This window comes from Salmo trutta, chromosome 20 (genome assembly GCF_901001165.1).
Source record: "Salmo trutta chromosome 20, fSalTru1.1, whole genome shotgun sequence".
In the NCBI taxonomy this organism is placed as follows: domain Eukaryota; kingdom Metazoa; phylum Chordata; class Actinopteri; order Salmoniformes; family Salmonidae; genus Salmo; species Salmo trutta.
This window is the reverse complement of record NC_042976.1, coordinates 6,974,258-6,992,388: the sequence shown is the minus strand read 5'-3', so window position 1 is coordinate 6,992,388 and position 18,131 is coordinate 6,974,258. Positions and strand designations below refer to the sequence as shown.

Here is an 18,131-nt window from a genome sequence, read left to right as displayed (position 1 = left end):
AGATAACAATACAAGTTGTACACAACATTCTTATTACATTTGGAAAATGGGGGTGGGCTCACACTGGAGAATTAGGCATAGACGGTCTTATAAAATGTCATAGTTAAAACAGTTTTGGCCACTCGTCAGCACAAAATGACCATACATTTGGCAATAGAGACCAACAAACCTGCAAAAATCTGGCTTCCAGGTTAAACCAAACTCATCATGCAAGAAAGGTAGCATTGGGGCAATTCCACAGTAATAGAGTGATGCCGAGACTCAGATTTTTCACTTAAATTGTTTATTTTATTTTATTTTTTAAAAGAGAGCCATACATAATGCAGAACAAATAATTAACATTCTTGTGGTAAAACGATGGTAACATTGATCCAAAACACAGGCCATGTCCCAGTCGACCAGAACAATGCAGGATAATGGATGGTTCAGTGTTACATGGGTGAGTGGTTCATACAATACATCCTCTACGAATTGCAAACATGGAAGTGTGATCTAAGGCATATCTGACACTAGCTGTCATAGGGTGGTAGGTAGTCTAGCGGTTGGGCCTGTAAATGAAAGGTCGCTGGTTCGATTGCCCTTGAGCAAGGCACTTAACCCTGATTTTATTTTTATGTCGCTACAGCACGATTGTGAAAGCTTAACAGCCAACTCGTCTCATTACGAACTGATTGTCAGACCACCACAGGGCTTGGCCAAATCAGATCCAAGTCCAAGTTTTACCTGCTCAACTTTGTCCCATTTCTGAATCTGGAAAAACTTTAACCTCTAGATAAAATGTGATGTGATAATATAATTAAGAATATAAAAATATGACCATTATAAATGATCCCTTCTATTCAAGAATGTATAGTAGCTAAATAGCTTATTCTGTTCATGTCACTCAAACACATTTGAGATTTCCCTAGACGTTGTTCAGAATATTGTCAGCATTTAAAACATCACCCGTAGTTTATCAAGCTAACAATATACATGTATAATGGAATAGGCTACCTTGAAATAGTCACAAACGTTGGCAAGCTGATCTTGTGGTGTTACATAAACTTCAGCTGCCCACTGTCACTAGCGGCTAGTGTGGGTCTAGCCGATTTAACTCAACTCCTAGATTTACGATGGAGTTGAGCTGCGACTAGTGGTGGCAGACTGGAGCTCCGAGGTCAGATAAAATTATGTTTTTATCAAAACCTACTAATTTCAGCACCTAAAGAATAGCCCGCAAATAAACAGAACCCTTGTGTGTAATTCCAGTCTATTCTTTGGGTTCTGAAATCAGTAGTTAGTCACACACACACACACACACACACACACACACACACACACACACACATATATATATATATATATATATATATATATATATGCATGTTATGTGGTGTCGGAGCTCCAGTCCGTCCACACTAGTCGCAGCTCAACTCCATCCTAAATCTAGGAGTTTAGTCGGCTAGTGTGGATCATATAACGCTGGCAAGCTATGACAGATTTGGTACAGTCCTAGTGTAGGATTGACCTGAACTTCAATTTCAACAGGGTGACAGATTAAACATTACTGAAACACATTCTAAATAAGTAGCCTAGCTAACTACAATGAAAAAGATTAACATAGAATACAGTCCCGCCGCACCCACTTCTATGAATGAACACTTTGTTTAAGGACCACTACCGTACATTCTGCTGGATCATTTTCTTAGCTAGCTAAATTAACGCAGAGATGTCTAAATAACAATATGTCAAGGAGGTCATCACAGTTTGTAAGACACCAATGATGTGTTTTTAAAATGACAAGAAAATGCATAACAGCTATTTCATACTGTATGACAATCACTTATAGCTAGCAGATAGCCCTCATATTCGTCCACTTCTACCCCAATACCACCGCCAATTCCTACCTCTTTCTCCGCACCGTCCCTTTATTCTCTTCCGTTGAACCGGTCGCATCAATTTTGCAATCTTTTGCGATAAACCCCGAGTCACCGTCCTCATGTTTATGTAAATGCGCTGCAATTATCCTTAATCTTTGCTGTGCAATTCGTTGCCTCTCGGAGCTATTGCTGTTTGACGCCATACTGGTTCCGTGTTTGTGCAAGGAAGGGCAGCTGTCACAGCGATAATAGGATAACAGCTAAATTGTAATCAAATCCCATCATGCTTTGCATTCAATTTGTGCTTTCAATACATGTTACAATGTTGCAAAATTGGTTACATTATCGCCTATCTTTGCTGTTACTTTAATTGCTGGTAGTCTATAGAGCACGTTTCCCCAACTGGCGGCCCGCGGGCCGAATTTCCGCGGGTGGTTTTATTTGGCACCACACATTTTCTGAGCAAAAAAGTAAAATAAAAAAATACATATTTTTATTTTTTATTGTTGTACATAAAATACTGTAAAAACACCTGGAGATCAACTCCATGTGATTTTAATTTGAGAAATCTGTTCCCAAGCATTCCCACACATAATAGAGAGACAGGTGATCATATACAAATCTAAGCAAGGTTTTCAATTATTATGTTTTAGTCAAATATTATATCTGTTTGGGATTCTTGAAGTCAATTTGCAGTCAAATTATTTGTAATTATGTTCCGGTCCCCCAACTATCCGCTCAAGAAAAAATTAAATAAAATTGTCCAGCAGCTGAATCTAGTTGATGAGAGCTACAGTCACTGGAATAGCTTATATTAGAAAAATATTTTTACAAGGCACAATGTGTGATTTACTGCTGTTCAATGGTCATTCCAAAAATTATATTGATTCTTGGAAGAATATAAATGAATGAGCTTTCTACTGTTTTCCCTTATCATCACTCCATAACAAGTATTGTAGTATAGGACTGGCTTACACGCATGTTGATTTGGACTGTCAGTTACATTCATACGAGTTTGAGAGTAGGCCTTCAGTTCATGGAAACTTGATGCCCATAGTTCTGAGGTCATCCTTTCAGGAGAAATGGCAAGAGAAAGAAATTCCAGATAAGTGTGGCATTCTCAACATGCATCAACGCAACTCTTCTTTCGCTGTGCCGGTGACTGCCTTTTTCTCAGACAGATTTGATCCATGGACAGGTAGCCTACTGATTACTTAAGCTTAGCACAGAAGCTCTCTAAATATTAGACCATGATAAATGAACTGGGCTTTGGGAGAACTGAAATTCAAAACTTTTTCAAAACACAGAGAAAAATGTTGATTTTATTATAAGAAAGTAATATAATTTAATAGCAGAAAACATACGTCATGTTGCTTAAATAATGTGTGCATGTGTCTTTAAAAATATGGTCTGGAACTTTGGTAACTACTAGGGTTGCGATCCAAACACTTAAAAGACACACCCTCGTCCACTTACCCTCGTCTTATGCCCTTGGGGGAATCCCTGTCGCCATCTTGGCGGGTGGTCCAAATGATTAGCCAAGCAAGGGAAGTTTGCAACGTAAGTCCCTCAGCCCTTGTTTTTAGTCGGCTTTGCGAGTGTACTATAATGTCACCCTGGGGCCTGAAACTCCCCAGAATTCAATTCGCGAGATTGTACATCCTCTAAGAAGACAGTGAAAACTTAAAAATGACATCAATGGAGAAGTCAACATACAAGTGTAAGTAAAAAAGAATGCAAATAAGTTAGACAATTTGCTACTATGTAAAAATGAAATGTTTTTGTTTGGTTATGTTTTGGAAATTGTAGACATAAAATATTTTCCTTCTTCAGAAGTTCCAGCTAGGCAGGCCAACGGTAGTTAGCTAATTTGCTAGCTATCAAACAGTAGGCGTATATTAAATATAAGTAGACATACACTCATAATTGACTGTAGCGCATATAAAGCACCCACCGGTGGCTGAAAACACAATCATCGCGGGATGAACGAGTGATGCATTTCCGGCCAAGAGAGGTCAATTTAAACAGTCTTCCTTCCTCTCTTTGCCCTGCAAGTGTATACTCCTCAGACGTCACGACACGTCATCAGAAGGTTCCACTTAATTTTATGGCTGAGGTGCTAAGTTTCTTATTAAGTGTTCGGACTGCAATCCTAATATATATATATTTTTTTTTTAAACCTCCCGCTTTGGACCGGATGTATCAATGTGTAGTTCATACATGTGTAATCTATGAGCATAATTACTGTTTTACCTCGATTAGCCATGAAATCCCTAGTTTGAAAGCGACTTTTTTTCTGGAAGCTATGCGGTGCCTTTTCCCTTCCATTTCCCCCCATGTGGGCCACCTTAGCAATTCGAGTTCTAGCCAATGAGCTTCAGCCCCTCGCCATTTGAGTGACAGCTAGCAAGATGCGCACACACAGCAGAGCAATGATGTGGTGCACATATCTACACATGTGACTTAGTATGCAATTTTCGGGGACCACATTTGACTGGTGAGCGCTAACAAGTATACAAAAGTACCAGAGAATCTCTAAATTAGACTAACAAGTTTTGTGCCCTTTATAGAGCCAGTGTTATTGCACTTTTTAGGAAGTTTTATATTTAATGATCTGCCTTTTTAAAATATTTTTATGTATGGAAAGTTTGATTTGAAAGAACTGTTGATTCATACTGCTTGGACAGACAGCCCACACTGCACTGCAGAATAGCAACGTTTCAGCCTAACTTTCTATTGGCTGTCATATACATCTCTGAAATAGTTTATTAGATTTATATTTGCAACACTCCAACAATGAATGATACAACAGATAATTAGGCCTAACTACCATTCACAGGATACAATGTCAATACATAACAGAAAATAATCCTTAAAAAGATCTTTGACATTAATGTTTATGGGTTTGATAAGGTTAATGTGGTAGGACCAGTACATTATGACCCAGGTCACTGAACAAGAGGTTTGAACATTTAAACTGCTCTTGTTTAACTGTGTCTCACCTCCATGAGTCACATGACAAAGTGAACATGAGGGATGACTGGAGTCTGGAGTTTCCATATGGCTCGCTGGGTCATCCTATAGAAAGTGATGCAACAATCTACTTCGTCTTTCTCCTACTCCAGTTTTTCCAGTCATAATTCAGACATTTCACTCTGATAGCAACAGACCAAAGTGAGTCTTTAATTATAAGCAAATAAATACTTTCACAAGTAGGTGAAAACTGACGAGACATGTCATTGTCAAAAGAAAAAGTTTATTCATAGAACATTTTAGTGACAAGGGGTTTCCCTATTGAAGTCTGCGAGTGGCATGTTGTGGAATAATGGTCCCAATCTCCAGATGGTAGGTTTATTTCCCTCAGGCCAGAGCATTAACTCCCAAAATAAAGTTCTGTAATGCACTGACTGCAAACAATTAGAGTCGAAGTGTATCACAGAACTTTACTTGGACAGCCACAGTGCCAACCCTTTTCACTACTCCTTCACCTGCAACATATAAGAGAGTGAAATGTAAGTTTCCTATTGATGTGCTGGGTTGATAAACACTTTGAATTAACACTGTAGTGTGGGAAAATATGTAATTATGAGGTTGGGATGACTTTCTGAACACAATATTGAAACCTAAAATTAAAATCCACCATGATTTTGAGATTAAACTGAATCAAGCACAGCTGAGTGCTTTACAAAAGTGTATTACGTGGAACTTTAACTAATTCTCTGGGCTTATTAAAACAACACAGAGAGGAGTGAATGGAAAGCCTCCTGTTGGAAACTTGGATTGATTCTCACACTCTGACACCAACCCACCCCCCCACCACACAAATGATGAAATCATACAATATCACACAGTAAGAGGCAAGATACATTTTCTTTCATAAGGTGTTTACTTTGCAGTTCAACCTTGACTATCTTCAAGGTAGTAAAGGGCAACAATTGGGGCACTCCATATGTGGAACAGATGACGTGTCTAAAAGGTTCCAAATTTGAAATCATGAATTTCTTTATGCTGAATAGCTCACTCCATGGGTAAGACACCCACGTTCATTACTCTGTTTAGCCTACTTGTTGAGTTTTTCACAAGCCACAGACTGAATTTCACAATGAAAATCTAGTACAATGGTCTACCTATAAAACAAGGTAAATATTCAACATATTCCACTTCACATTACAGTAACAAATACATGTATATTCAATACAGTTTGTAGAGTTGCTTATTGTCATGAAGTTACAAAGTACAAAATCAAACAGTGAATTAAAAGATGTTGGAATTCGATTAGCAGATGTGAAATGCCATAGCATAGCTTCATATTCTAAATGTGAAAACTATAATGAGAAGCTAAAGAAATGCAAATCATCATACGGTACCTGGTAGAAAAAAAACGGGAGCTCTTAAAGGGCAACAGCTGCAATCAAGCACGAGGGCAAACCGATAATAAAATGCAAAAACCAGTGGGCTATCTAAAATGGTTGCAGGACAAACTATCAAAGCAAGCAAGAGTTTTTCCACTTCCTAATTTCGCGGTTGACGTCCCTCTTTGGAGCCTCCATACAGTGTTCGTATTGGTGCCTTCACGCCGCTTTTACCTCATATTCTATTCTTTCAGCCCTGTGCAGTTCAGTCTGTAGCTGGAAGAATGTCGACGTGGAGCTGCCAAACGTGAACGCGTATTCGTGGGCGCGCTTGAGGAAGAAAAAAAAAAAAAAAAACGTATAATTTCAGATTGTAGAACAGTGAAGTAAGTGCACGGTGTAGTAGGTAAGGTAGCTGGAGGTAGTGAGGCTCTTTACAGATAAATTGTCGGAGCTCGTCGTATGACCACCTCATTAAGAAGACATGTTTCTAACGCTACTTAATTGCAAAGTGGTCCCAACCTCTCTGGTGTCAGAATGTTAGACTAGACGCAGTGGTTCCCAAACTTTTTAGTCCCGTACCCCTTCAAACATTCAACCTCCAGCTGCGTACCCCCTCTAGCACCAGGGTCAGCGCACTCTCAAATGTTGTTTTTTTGCCATCTTTGTAAACCTGTAATGATCTGAATCTGGGATTACAGGGACTCTCCGCAACTATATTCAATGTATGATACATTTATTAAACGTAAGAATGAGTGTGAGTTTTTTTCACAACCGGCTCATGGGAAGTGACAAAGAGCTCTTATAGGACCAGGGCACAAATAATATAATAATCAATAATTTTGGTCTTTATTTAATCATCTTATATTTAAACCTGATTTGTTAATCGAAAATTGTGAATATCTCACCACAGGTTAATGAGAAGGGTGTGCTTGAAAGGATGCACATAACTCTGCAATGTTGGGTTGTTTTGGAGAGAGTCTCAGTCTTTAAATCATTTTCCACACACAGTCTGTGCCTGTATTTAGTTTTCATGCTAGTGAGGGCCGAGAATCCACTCTCACAAAGGTACGTGGTTGCGGAGGGCATCAGTGTCTTAACAGCACGATTTGGCAAGGCAGGAAACTCTGAGCGCAGCCCAATCCAGAAATCTGGCAGTGGCTTCTGATTAAATTCAATTTTCACAGAACCGCTTGTTGCAATTTTGATGAGGCTCTCTTGTTCAGATATTGGTAAGTGGACTGGAGGCAGGGCATGAAAGGGATAATGAATCCAGTTGTTTGTGTCATCCGTTTCGGGGAAAGTACCTGCGTAATTGCGCACCGAACTCACTCAGGTGCATCGTTTTATCACATTTGACATCGTCTGTAAACTTGAGTTCATTTGCACACAAAAAAATCATACAATAATGGAAAGACCTGTGTGTTGTCCTTGTTAATGCAGACAGAGAAGAGCTCCAACTTCTTAATCATAGCCTCAATTTTGTCTCGCACATTGAATATAGTTGCGGAGAGTCCCTGTAATCCCAGATTCAGATCATTCAGGCAAGAAAAAACATCACCCAGATAGGCCAGTCGTGTGAGAAACTGGTCATCATGCAAGCGGTCAGACAAGTGAAAATGATGGTCAGTAAAAATAACTTTAAGCTCGTCTCGGCACTTCTGTATGTTGTAAAAAGCGTTACATGGTCGCTGCCCATTTTGCATAATGCAGAAAAAACACAAGAGTTCAGGGGCCTTGCTTTAACAAAGTGAATCATTTTCACTGTAGTGTCCAAAACGTCTTTCAAGCTGTCAGGCATTCCTTTGGCAGCAAGAGCCTCTCGGTGGATGCTACAGTGTTTCCTGTTTGAAGTGCAATAGCGTAATAATCAGGTTCTCTTCTATATAAGTGTGTTATTCTATTTGTGTGATATAGGATTTGTGCAATTTAGTTTTATTTGTGTGTGTTTTTGTTAGCAATAGGGTAATAGCGCAATAATGAAATTATTTTTTATTTGTATTTCTATATTACAATTTGTTTCTATTTGTCTTTGTTACTACATTTTGATATTTTAGTCTTATTTTTGAATATTTTTTTATATTTATATAGTTTGAAATGTTATGATTATTTATTTGTGTTGTTCCAAATGTCTGAATAAAAATTACAGTTAGGGGTGTTTTAGTTTTTTTTTGGCTGAAGATTCGCCCAGGGAGCCATACGAAGTAGAACCGCCACTGGTAACGGACATATACCAGGAGCTGTGCCAGGCCCGCCACGTCTGTTGACTCATCCAGCTGTAACATGGCGGTTTTGGAGCAGTGGCTTCTTCCTTGCTGAGCGGCCTTTCAGGTTATGTCGATATAGGACTCGTTTTACTATGGATATAGATACTTTTGTACCTGTTTCCTCCAGCATCTTCACAAGGTCCTTTGCTGTTGTTCTGAGATTGATTTGCACTTTTCGCACCAAAGTACGTTCATCTCTAGGAGACAGAACGCGTCTCCTTCCTGAGCGGTATGATGGCTGCGTCGTTCCATGGTGTTTAAACTTGTGTACTACTGTTTGTACAGATGGACGTGGTACCTTCAGGCGTTTGGAAATTGCTCCCAAGGATGAACCAGACTTGTAGAGGTCTACAATTTTCTTCTGAGGTCTTGGCTGATTTCTTTTGATTTTCCCATAATGTCAAGCAAAGAGTTTGAAGGTAGGCCTTGAAATACCTCCACAGATACACCTTCAATTGACTCAAAGGATGTCAATTAGCCTATCAGAAGCTTCTAAAGCCATGACATAATTTTCTGGAATTTTCCAAGCTGTTTAAAGGCACAGTCAACTTAGTGTATGTAAACTTCTGACCCACTGGAATTGTGATAGTGAATTATAAGTGAAATAATCTGTCTGTAAACAATTGTTTGAAAAATGACTTGTCATGCACAAAGTAGATGTCCTAACCGACTTTCCAAAACTGTAGTTTGTTAACAAGAAATTTGTGGAGTGGTTGAAAACGAGTTTTAATGACTCCAACCTAATTGTATGTAAACTTCCGACATCAACTGTATATATATGGTTATGTACTTGTGCACACAACTAGGCTATACTGGGGAATGTGAAATTCCTGTATTGTGTTGCAAATATCCATTCTTATGAAAGGCAACCGTGTGTCGGCTACCACCTGGTCTGGAGTCAACAGTCTGGGTCTTTTCTGGGTCTCCGGTAAAGTTACATGGACTCTGTGCACCATAACGTCTGTCTAAATGCTGTGGCTCTGCACAGGGTGCAAGGGCCTGCGACTGCTGTGCTATACAAGCTATTATAAACTGGGTGGTTTGAGCCCTGAATGCTGATTGGCTGACAGTTGTGGTATTTCAGACCGTATACCACGGGTATGACAAAACACTTATTTTTTTACTGCTCTAATTACGTTGGTAAACAGTTTATAATAGCAATAAGGCACCTCAGGGGTTTGTGATATATGGCCAATATACCACGGCTAAGGGCTGTATCCAGGCACTCCGCATTGCGTCGTGTGTATAAGAACAACCCTTAGCTGTGGTATATTGGCCATATAACACACCTCCTCGGGCCTTATTGCTTAACTGTACAAGTGCATTAAATACTTTGGCATCATCTAACCAGAAGAGGTCCCTATGTATTATACCAAGTTTCATGGGTTGCCACCCCATCTCTCTACCAGTAAGCTGTGAGGCCTGCTGGAAACAACTGGAGTACTATTGAAAACAATCACAGTGATCAATATTCTGCACAAGTGTGCCTTCAATTTAAATTTAAATTCTTATTATATTCATTGCATTCCCATTGTAGCATATATTGTGCATTCAGAAAGTATTCATACCCCTGGACTATTCCAAATTTTGTTGTGTTACAGCCTGCATTCAAAATGGATTGCATAATTTTTTTTCTTACCCATCTACACACAATAAGCCATAATGACAAAGTGAAACATGTTTTTGGACATTCTTGAAAATGTTTTGAAAATTAAATATAGACATATGTGATTTACATAAGTATTCACACCCCTGAGTCAATACATGTTAGAATCACCTTTGGCAGTGATTACAGCTGTGAGCCTTTCTGGCTCAAACCAAATCAAACTTTATTAGTCACATGAATACAACAAGTGTAGACTTGACCGTGAAATGCTTACTTACAAGCCCTTAACCAAAAGTGCAATTCAAGAAAGAGTTAAGAAAATGTTTACCAAATCAACTAAAGTAAAAAATAATAAAAAGTAACACAATAAAATAACAATAATGAGGCAATATACAGGGGGTACCGGTACTGAGTCAATATGCGGGGGTACAGGTTATTCATGTCACGTCCTGACCAGTAAAAGGGGTTATTTGTCATTGTAGTTTGGTAAGGGCGTGACAGGGGGTGTTTGTTTTGTGTGTTTCGGTGTTTTTGGTTTAGGTTCTATGTTTTCTATATCTGTTTATATCTAGTTTTCTATTTCTATGTTGGGTTTTTGGCAATGACCTCCAATTAGAGGCAGCTGGTTGTCATTGTCTCTAATTGGAGGCCATATTTAGTTGTGTTTGTTTCACTTGTGTTTTGTGGGTGGTTATTTTCTGTATAGCCTGGGAGCCTTATGGAACTGTTTTTGTCGTTTGTTTATTTTGTTTAAGTGTTTTCTTTAAATAAATTAAGAAGATGAGCACTTTACCCGCTGTGCCTTGGTCCAATCCTTATGACGCCCGTGACAATTCAGGACAGAAAGTTAATTTCTTTTCCAAATTTTTTTCAGTTTATTTTAGTTTGGTATTACAAATAGGATGCATGTTTTGGAATATTTCTATTCTGTACAGGGCTCCCGAGTGGCGCAGCGGTCTAAGGCACTGCATCTCAGTGCTAGAAGCGTCACTACAGACCCTGGTTTGATCCCGGGCTGTATCACAACTGGCCGTGATCGGGAGTCCCATAGGGCGGCGCACAATTTGGCTCAGCGTCGTCTGGGTTAGGGGAGGGTTTGGCCGGGGTAGGCCATCATTACAAATAAGAATTTGTTCTTAACTGACTTGCCTGGTTAAATAAAATACAGGCTTCCTTTTCACTCTGTGATTAAGGTTAGTATTGTGGAGTAACTGGAATGTTGTTGGTCCATCCTCAGTTTTCACCTATCACAGCTATTAAACTCTCTAACTGTTTTAAAATCCCTGAGCGGTTTCCTTCCTCTCCGGCAACTGAATTAGGAAGGACGTCTGTATCTTTGTAGTGACTGGGTGTATTCATACACCATACAAAGTGTAATTAATAACTTCACCATGCTCAAAGGGATATTTAATGTTGGCTTTTTTCTTTTTTCTTTTTTTTTTACCCATCTACCAATAGGTGCCCTTCTTCGGGAGGCATTGGAAAACCCCCCTGGTCTTTGTAGTTGAATCTGTGTTTGAAATTCATTGCTCGACTGACAGTTATCATAGATCCCTATGTGTGGTAGTCAGAGATGAGGTAGTCCTTCAAATGTCATGTTAAACACTATCATTGCTTACAGAGTGATTCCATGCAACTTATTAAGTCAAATAAAATCAAATAAAAATGTATTGGTCACATACACCTGTTTAGCAGATGTTATTGTGGGTGTAGTGAAATGATTGTGTTTCTCGCTCCAACAGTGCAGAATATCTAACATGTAATATCTAACAATTTCATAACAATACACACAAATCTAAAGTAAATATTTGGATGAGCAATGTCAGAGCAGCATAGACTAAGAGTAGAATACAGTATATACATATGAGATGAGTAATGCAAAATATGTAAATATTATTCAAGTGACTAGTGTTCCATTATTAAAGTGGCCAGTGAATTCAAGTCTATGTACACTAGAATTTGAACACCTACTCATTCATGGGTTTTTCTTTATTTTTTACTATCTTCTACATTGTAGAATAATAGTGAAGACATCAAAACTACGAAATAACACATATGGAATCATGTAGTAACCAAAAAAGTGTTAAACAAATCAAAATGTATTTTAGATTTGAGATTCTTCAAAAAGCCACCCTTTGCCTTGATGACAGCTTTGCACACTCTTGGCATTCTCTCAACCAGCTTCATGCAACTTGTAGACTTGTGTACGTGCTGCTGTGCGTTTTGTTGCTAACCGTACTTTGCTACCTGACAACTTTACAGTTTTGACTTTTTAATTACCGTTTATATTTTTGGTTTTTCCCCTCACTCTACTTTTTTTCTTTCAACTTTTTCACTCCGGACGCGTTATCTGGACGTGGTTCGTCAGGACCTCCACCAGCCGAAGCTAAGTAGTAACATTAACACGATGCCTTCTAATTGCAGTCGCTGTACTCATAATATACAGGAGAACGATCACCTTAAGGCGAGGATAGCTGTGCTGCAAGCCCAGCTTCAGACGCAATCGTTAGGCAAGGGTAATTTCAGTGTAGGAAAGGATGAAACAGCGTCTGTGCCACCAGTAAGTACAGATAGTAACGTTAGTATAAACCCCCTCGCACAGTCCCCGTAGCCGGACAACTTTCTCATGGCTTCTGGAGGGAAATGCTGTAGGAATGCTCAACCAGTGTCGCTCATTCAGTCGACAGAAACTTTCAACCGGTTCTCCCCATTAAGCAGCGTGTCGGAGTCAGAGGCCGAGCCTTCTCTGGTCTCTACTCCTCCCGTTACGGGGTCTGAGACACCGAAGCCTCCCACCATTAGCTCTGACAAATTGAAAACCCTAGTCATTGGCGACTCCATTACCCGCAGTATTAGACTTAAAACTAATCATCCAGTGATCATACACTGTTTACCAGGGGGCAGGGCTACTGACGTTAAGGCTAATCTAAAGACGATGCTGGCTAAAGCTAAAACTGGCGAGTGTAGAGAGTATAGGGATATTGTTGTCCACGTCGGCACCAACAATGTTAGGATGAAACAGTCAGAGGTCACCAAGCGCAACATAGCTTCAGCGTGTAAATCGGCTAGAAAGATGTGTCGGCATCGAGTAATTGTCTCTGGCCCCTTCCCAGATAGGGGGAGTGATGAGCTCTACAGCAGAGTCTTACAACTCAATCGCTGGTTGAAAACTGTTTTCTGCCCCTCCCAAAAGATAGAATTTGTAGATAATTGGCCCTCTTTCTGGGACTCACCCACAAACAGGACCAAGCCTGGCCTGTTGAGGAGTGACGGACTCCATCCTAGCTGGAGAGGTGCTCTCATCTTATCTACGAACATGACAGGGCTCTAACTCCCCTAGCTCCACAATGAAATAGGGTGCAGGCCAGGCAGCAGGCTGTTAGCCAGCCTGCCAGCTTAGTGGAGTCTGCCATTAGCACAGTCAGCGTAGTCAGCTCAGCTATCCCCATTGAGACCGTGTCTGTGCCTCGATCTAGGTTGGGCAAAACTAAACATGGCGGTGTTCGCCTTAGCAATCTCACTGGAATAAAGACCTCCTCCATTCCTGTCATTATTGAAAGAGATTGTGATACCTCACATCTCAAAATAGGGCTACTTAATGTTAGATCCCTCACTTCCAAGGCAGTTATAGTCAATGAACTAATCACTGATCATAATCTTGATGTGATTGGCCTGACTGAAACATGGCTTAAGCCTGATGAATTTACTGTGTTAAATGAGGCCTCACCTCCTGGTTACACTAGTGACCATATCCCCTGCGCATCCCGCAAAGGCGAAGGTGTTGCTAACATTTATGATAGCAAATTTCAATTTACAAAAATAGATGACGTTTTCGTCTTTTGAGCTTCTAGTCATGAAATCTATGCAGCCTACTCAATCACTTTTTATAGCTACTGTTTACAGGCCTCCTGGGCCATATACAGTGTTCCTCACTGAGTTCCCTGAATTCCTACTGGACCTTGTAGTCATGGCAGATAATATTCACATTTTTGGTGACTTAAATATTCACATGGAAAAGTCCACAGACCCACTCCAAAAGGCTTTTGGAGCCATTGTCGACTCAGTGGGTTTTGTCCAACATGTCTCCGGACCTACTCACTGCCACAGCCATACTCTGGATCTAGTTTTGTCCCGTGCAATAAATGTTGTGGATCTTAATGTTTTTCCTCATAATCCTGGACTATCGGACCACCATTTTATTACGTTTGCAATCACAACAAATAATCGGCTCAGACCCCAACCAAGGATCATCAAAAGTCGTGCTATATATTCCCGGACAACCCAAAGATTCCTAGATCCCTTCCAGACTCCCTCCGCCAACCCAAGGACGTCAGAGTACAAAAATCAGTTAACCACCTAACTGAGGAACTCAATTTAACCTTGCACAATACCCTAGATGCAGTCGCACCCCTAAAAACCAAAAACATTTGTCATAAGAAACTAGCTCCCTGGTATACAGAAAATACCCGAGCTCTGAAGCAAGCTTCCAGTAAATTGGAACGGAAACGGCGCCACACTAAACTGGAAGTTTTACGACTAGCTTGGAAAGACAGTACCGTGCAGTATCGAAGAGCCCTCACTGCTGCTCGATCATCCTATTTTTCCAACTTAATTTAAGAAAATAAGAACAATCCAAAATGTATTTTTGATACTGTCGCAAAGCTAACTAAAAAGCAGCATTCCCCAAGAGAGGATGGCTTTCACTTCAGCAGTGATAAATTCATGAACTTCTTTGAGGAAAAGAACATGATCATTAGAAAGCAAATTACAGACTCCTCTTTAAATCTGCGTATTCCTCCAAAGCTCAGTTGTCCTGAGTCTGCACAACTCTGCCAGGACCTAGGATCAAGAGAGACACAAAAGTGTTTTAGTACTATATCTCTTGACACAATGATGAAAATAATCATGGCCTCTAAACCTTCAAGCTGCATACTGGACCCTATTCCAACTAAACTACTGAAAGAGCTGCTTCCTGTGCTTGGCCCTCCTATGTTGAACATAATAAACGGCTCTCTATCCACCGGATGTGTACCAAACTCACTAAAAGTGGCAGTAATAAAGCCTCTTTTGAAAAAGCCAAACCTTGACCAAGAAAATATAAATTATTGGCCTATATCGAATCTCCCATTCCTCTCAAATATTTTTGAAAAAGCTGTTGCGCAGCAACTCACTGCCTTCCTGAAGACAATGTATACGAAACGCTTCAGTCTGGTTTTAGACCCCATCATAGCACTGAAACTTGTGAAGGTGGTAAATTACCTTTCAATAGCATCAGATCGAGGCTCTGCATCTGTCCTCGTGCTCCTAGACCTTAGTGCTGCTTTTGATACCATTGATCACCACATTCTTTCGGAGAGATTGGAAACCCAAATTGGTCTACACGGACAAGTTCTGGCCTGGTTTAGATCTTATCTGTCAGAAAGATATCAGTTTGTGTCTGTGGATGGTTTGTCCTCTGACAAATCAACTGTAAATTCCGGTGTTCTTCAAGGTTCTGTTTTAGGACCACTATTGTTTTCACTATATATTTTGACTCTTGGGGATGTCATTCGGAAACATAATGTTAAATTTCACTGCTATGCGGATGACACACAGCTGTACATTTCGATGAAACATGGTGAAGCCCCAAAATTGCCCACGCTGGAAGCCTGTGCTTCTCTACACTGGCTTCCTGTTAAGGCAAGGGCTGATTTCAAGGTTTTACTGCTAACCTACAAAGCATTACATGGGCTTGCTCCTACCTATCTTTCCAATTTGGTCCTGCCGTACATACCTACACATACGCTATGGTCACAAGACGCAGGCCTCCTAACTGTCCCTAGAACTTCTAAGCAAACAGCTGAAGGCAAGGCTTTCTCCTATAGAGCTCCATTTTTATGGAATGGTCTGCCTACCCATGTGAGAGACGCAGACTCAGTCTCAACCTTTAAGTCTTTATTGAAGACTCATCTCTTCAGTAGGTCCTATGATTGAGTGTAGTCTGGTCCATGAGTGTGAAGGTGAACGGAAAGCACTGGAGCAACGAATCGCCCTTGCTTTGTCTGCCTGGCCGGTTCCCCTCTCTCCACTGGGATGCTCTGCCTCTAACCCTATTACAGGGGCGTCACTTGAGTGGGTTGAGTCACTGACGTGATTTTCCTGTCTGGGTTGGCGCCCCCCCTTGGGTCGTGTAGCCTTCCCTGTAGCTCAGTTGGTAGAGCATGGTGATTGCAACACCAGGGTTGTGGGTTCGATTCCCACGGGGGGCCAGCACAGAAAAAAATGTATGAAATGTATGCATTCACTACTGTAAGTCGCTCTGGATAAGAGCGTCTGCTAAATGACGTAAATGTAATGTAAATGTTGTGCCGTGGCGGAGATCTTTGTGGGCTATACTCGGCCTTGTCTCAGGATGGTAAGTTGGTGGTTGAAGATATCCCTCAGTGGTGTGGGGGTTGTGCTTTGGCAAAGTGGGTGGGGTTATATCCTGCCTGTTTGTCCCTGTCTGGGGGTATCGTCGGATGGGGCCACTATGTCTCCCGACCCCTCCTGTCTCATCCTCCAGTATTTATGCTGCAGTAGTTTGTGTCGGGAGGCTAGGGTCAGTCTGTTATATCTGGAGTATTTCTCCTGTCTTATCCGGTGTCCTGTGTGAATTTAAGTATACTCTCTCTAATTCTTTCTTTCTCTCTCTCTCTCTCTCTCTCGGAGGACCTGAGCCCTAGGACCATGCCTCAGGACTACCTGGCCTGATGACTCCTTGCTGTCCCCAGTCCACCTAGCCGTGCTGCTGCTCCAGTTACAACTGTTCTGCCTGCGGCTATGGAACCCTGACTTGTTCACCGGATGTGCTACCTGTCCCAGACCTGCTGTTTTCAACACTCTAGAGACAGCAGGAGTGGTAGAGATACTCTGAATGATCGGCTATGAAAAGCCAACTGACATTTACTCCTGAGGTGCTGACTTGTTGCACCCTCAACAACCACTGTGATTATTATTATTTGACCCTGCTGGTCATCTATGAACATTTGAACATCTTGGCCATGTTCTGTAATCTCTACCCGGCACAGCCAGAAGAGGACTGGCCACCCCTCATAGCCTTGTTCCTCTCTAAGTTTCTTCCTAGGTTCTGGCCTTTCTAGGGAGTTTTTCCTAGCCACCGTGCTTCTACACCTGCATTGCTTGCTGTTTGGGGTTTTAGGCTGGGTTTCTGTTCAGCACTTTGAGATATCAGCTGATGTAAGAAGGGCTTTATAAATAAATTTGATGAGGTAGTCACCTGGAATGCATTTCAATTAACAGGTGTGCCTTGTTAAAAGTTAATTTGTGGAATTTCTTTCCCAATGCGTTTGAGCCAATGAGTTGTGTTGTGACAAGGTAGGGGGAGTATACAGAAGATGGCCTTATTTGGTAAAAGACCAAGTCCATATTATGGCAAGAACAGCTCAAATAAGCAAAAAGAAACGACAGTCCATCATTACTTTAAGACCTGGAGTTCAGTCAATATGGAAAATGTCAAGAACTTTGAAAGTTTCTTCAAGTGCAGTTGCAAAAACCGTCAAGCGCTATGATGAAACTGGCTCTCATGAGGACCGCCACAGGAATGGAAGACCCAGAGTTACCTCTGCTGCAGAGGATAAGTTCATTAGAGTTACCGGCCTCAGAAATTGCAGCCCAAATAAATGCTTCACTGAGTTCAAGTAACAGACACATCTCAACATCAACTGTTCAGAGGAGACTATGTGAATCAGGCCTTCATGGTCGAATTGCTACAATGAAACCACTACTAAAGGACACCAATAAGAAGAAGAGACTCGCTTGGGCCAAGAAACACGAACAATGGACATTAGCCCTGTGGAAATGTTAGATTTTTTGTTCCAACCACCAACCACTTTGTAAGACGTGTATTTCCCACCGTAAAGCATGGAGGAGGAGGTGTTGTAGTGTGGGGGTACTTTTCTGGTGACACTGTCTGTGATTTATTTAGAATTCAAGGCACACTTAACCAGTATGGCTACCACAGCATTCTGCAACGATATGCCATCCCATCTGGTTTGGGTTTAGTGGG

At 40.9% G+C, this 18,131-nt stretch overlaps 1 protein-coding gene and 1 long non-coding RNA gene across 4 annotated transcripts in view; both read right to left on the bottom strand.

The window, feature by feature from the left end:
* The window catches only part of LOC115155483 (alkyldihydroxyacetonephosphate synthase, peroxisomal), a 33,442-nt gene extending 31,227 nt beyond the window's left edge, over positions 1-2,215 (bottom strand). For 2 of the 3 annotated variants that reach the window (XR_003868086.1, XM_029702117.1), the window contains exon 1: positions 1,887-2,212. Coding sequence is in view for 2 of the 3 variants with exons in the window: in XM_029702117.1 (XP_029557977.1) it covers positions 1,887-2,062 (176 nt within the window). In the remaining variant the exon portion in view is untranslated. Of the gene's footprint in view, positions 1-1,886 lie in introns of all 3 variants that reach the window. The other variant, XM_029702118.1, reaches the window with a different exon arrangement.
* A 2,394-nt stretch (positions 2,216-4,609) lies between these two features.
* Positions 4,610-6,821, bottom strand: LOC115155484 (uncharacterized). Its single transcript, XR_003868087.1, has 2 exons — positions 6,227-6,821; positions 4,610-5,347 (listed from the first exon to the last, which is right to left on the bottom strand). It is a non-coding gene; the product is annotated as an uncharacterized LOC115155484 (long non-coding RNA).
* Positions 6,822-18,131: the final 11,310 nt, after the last annotated feature.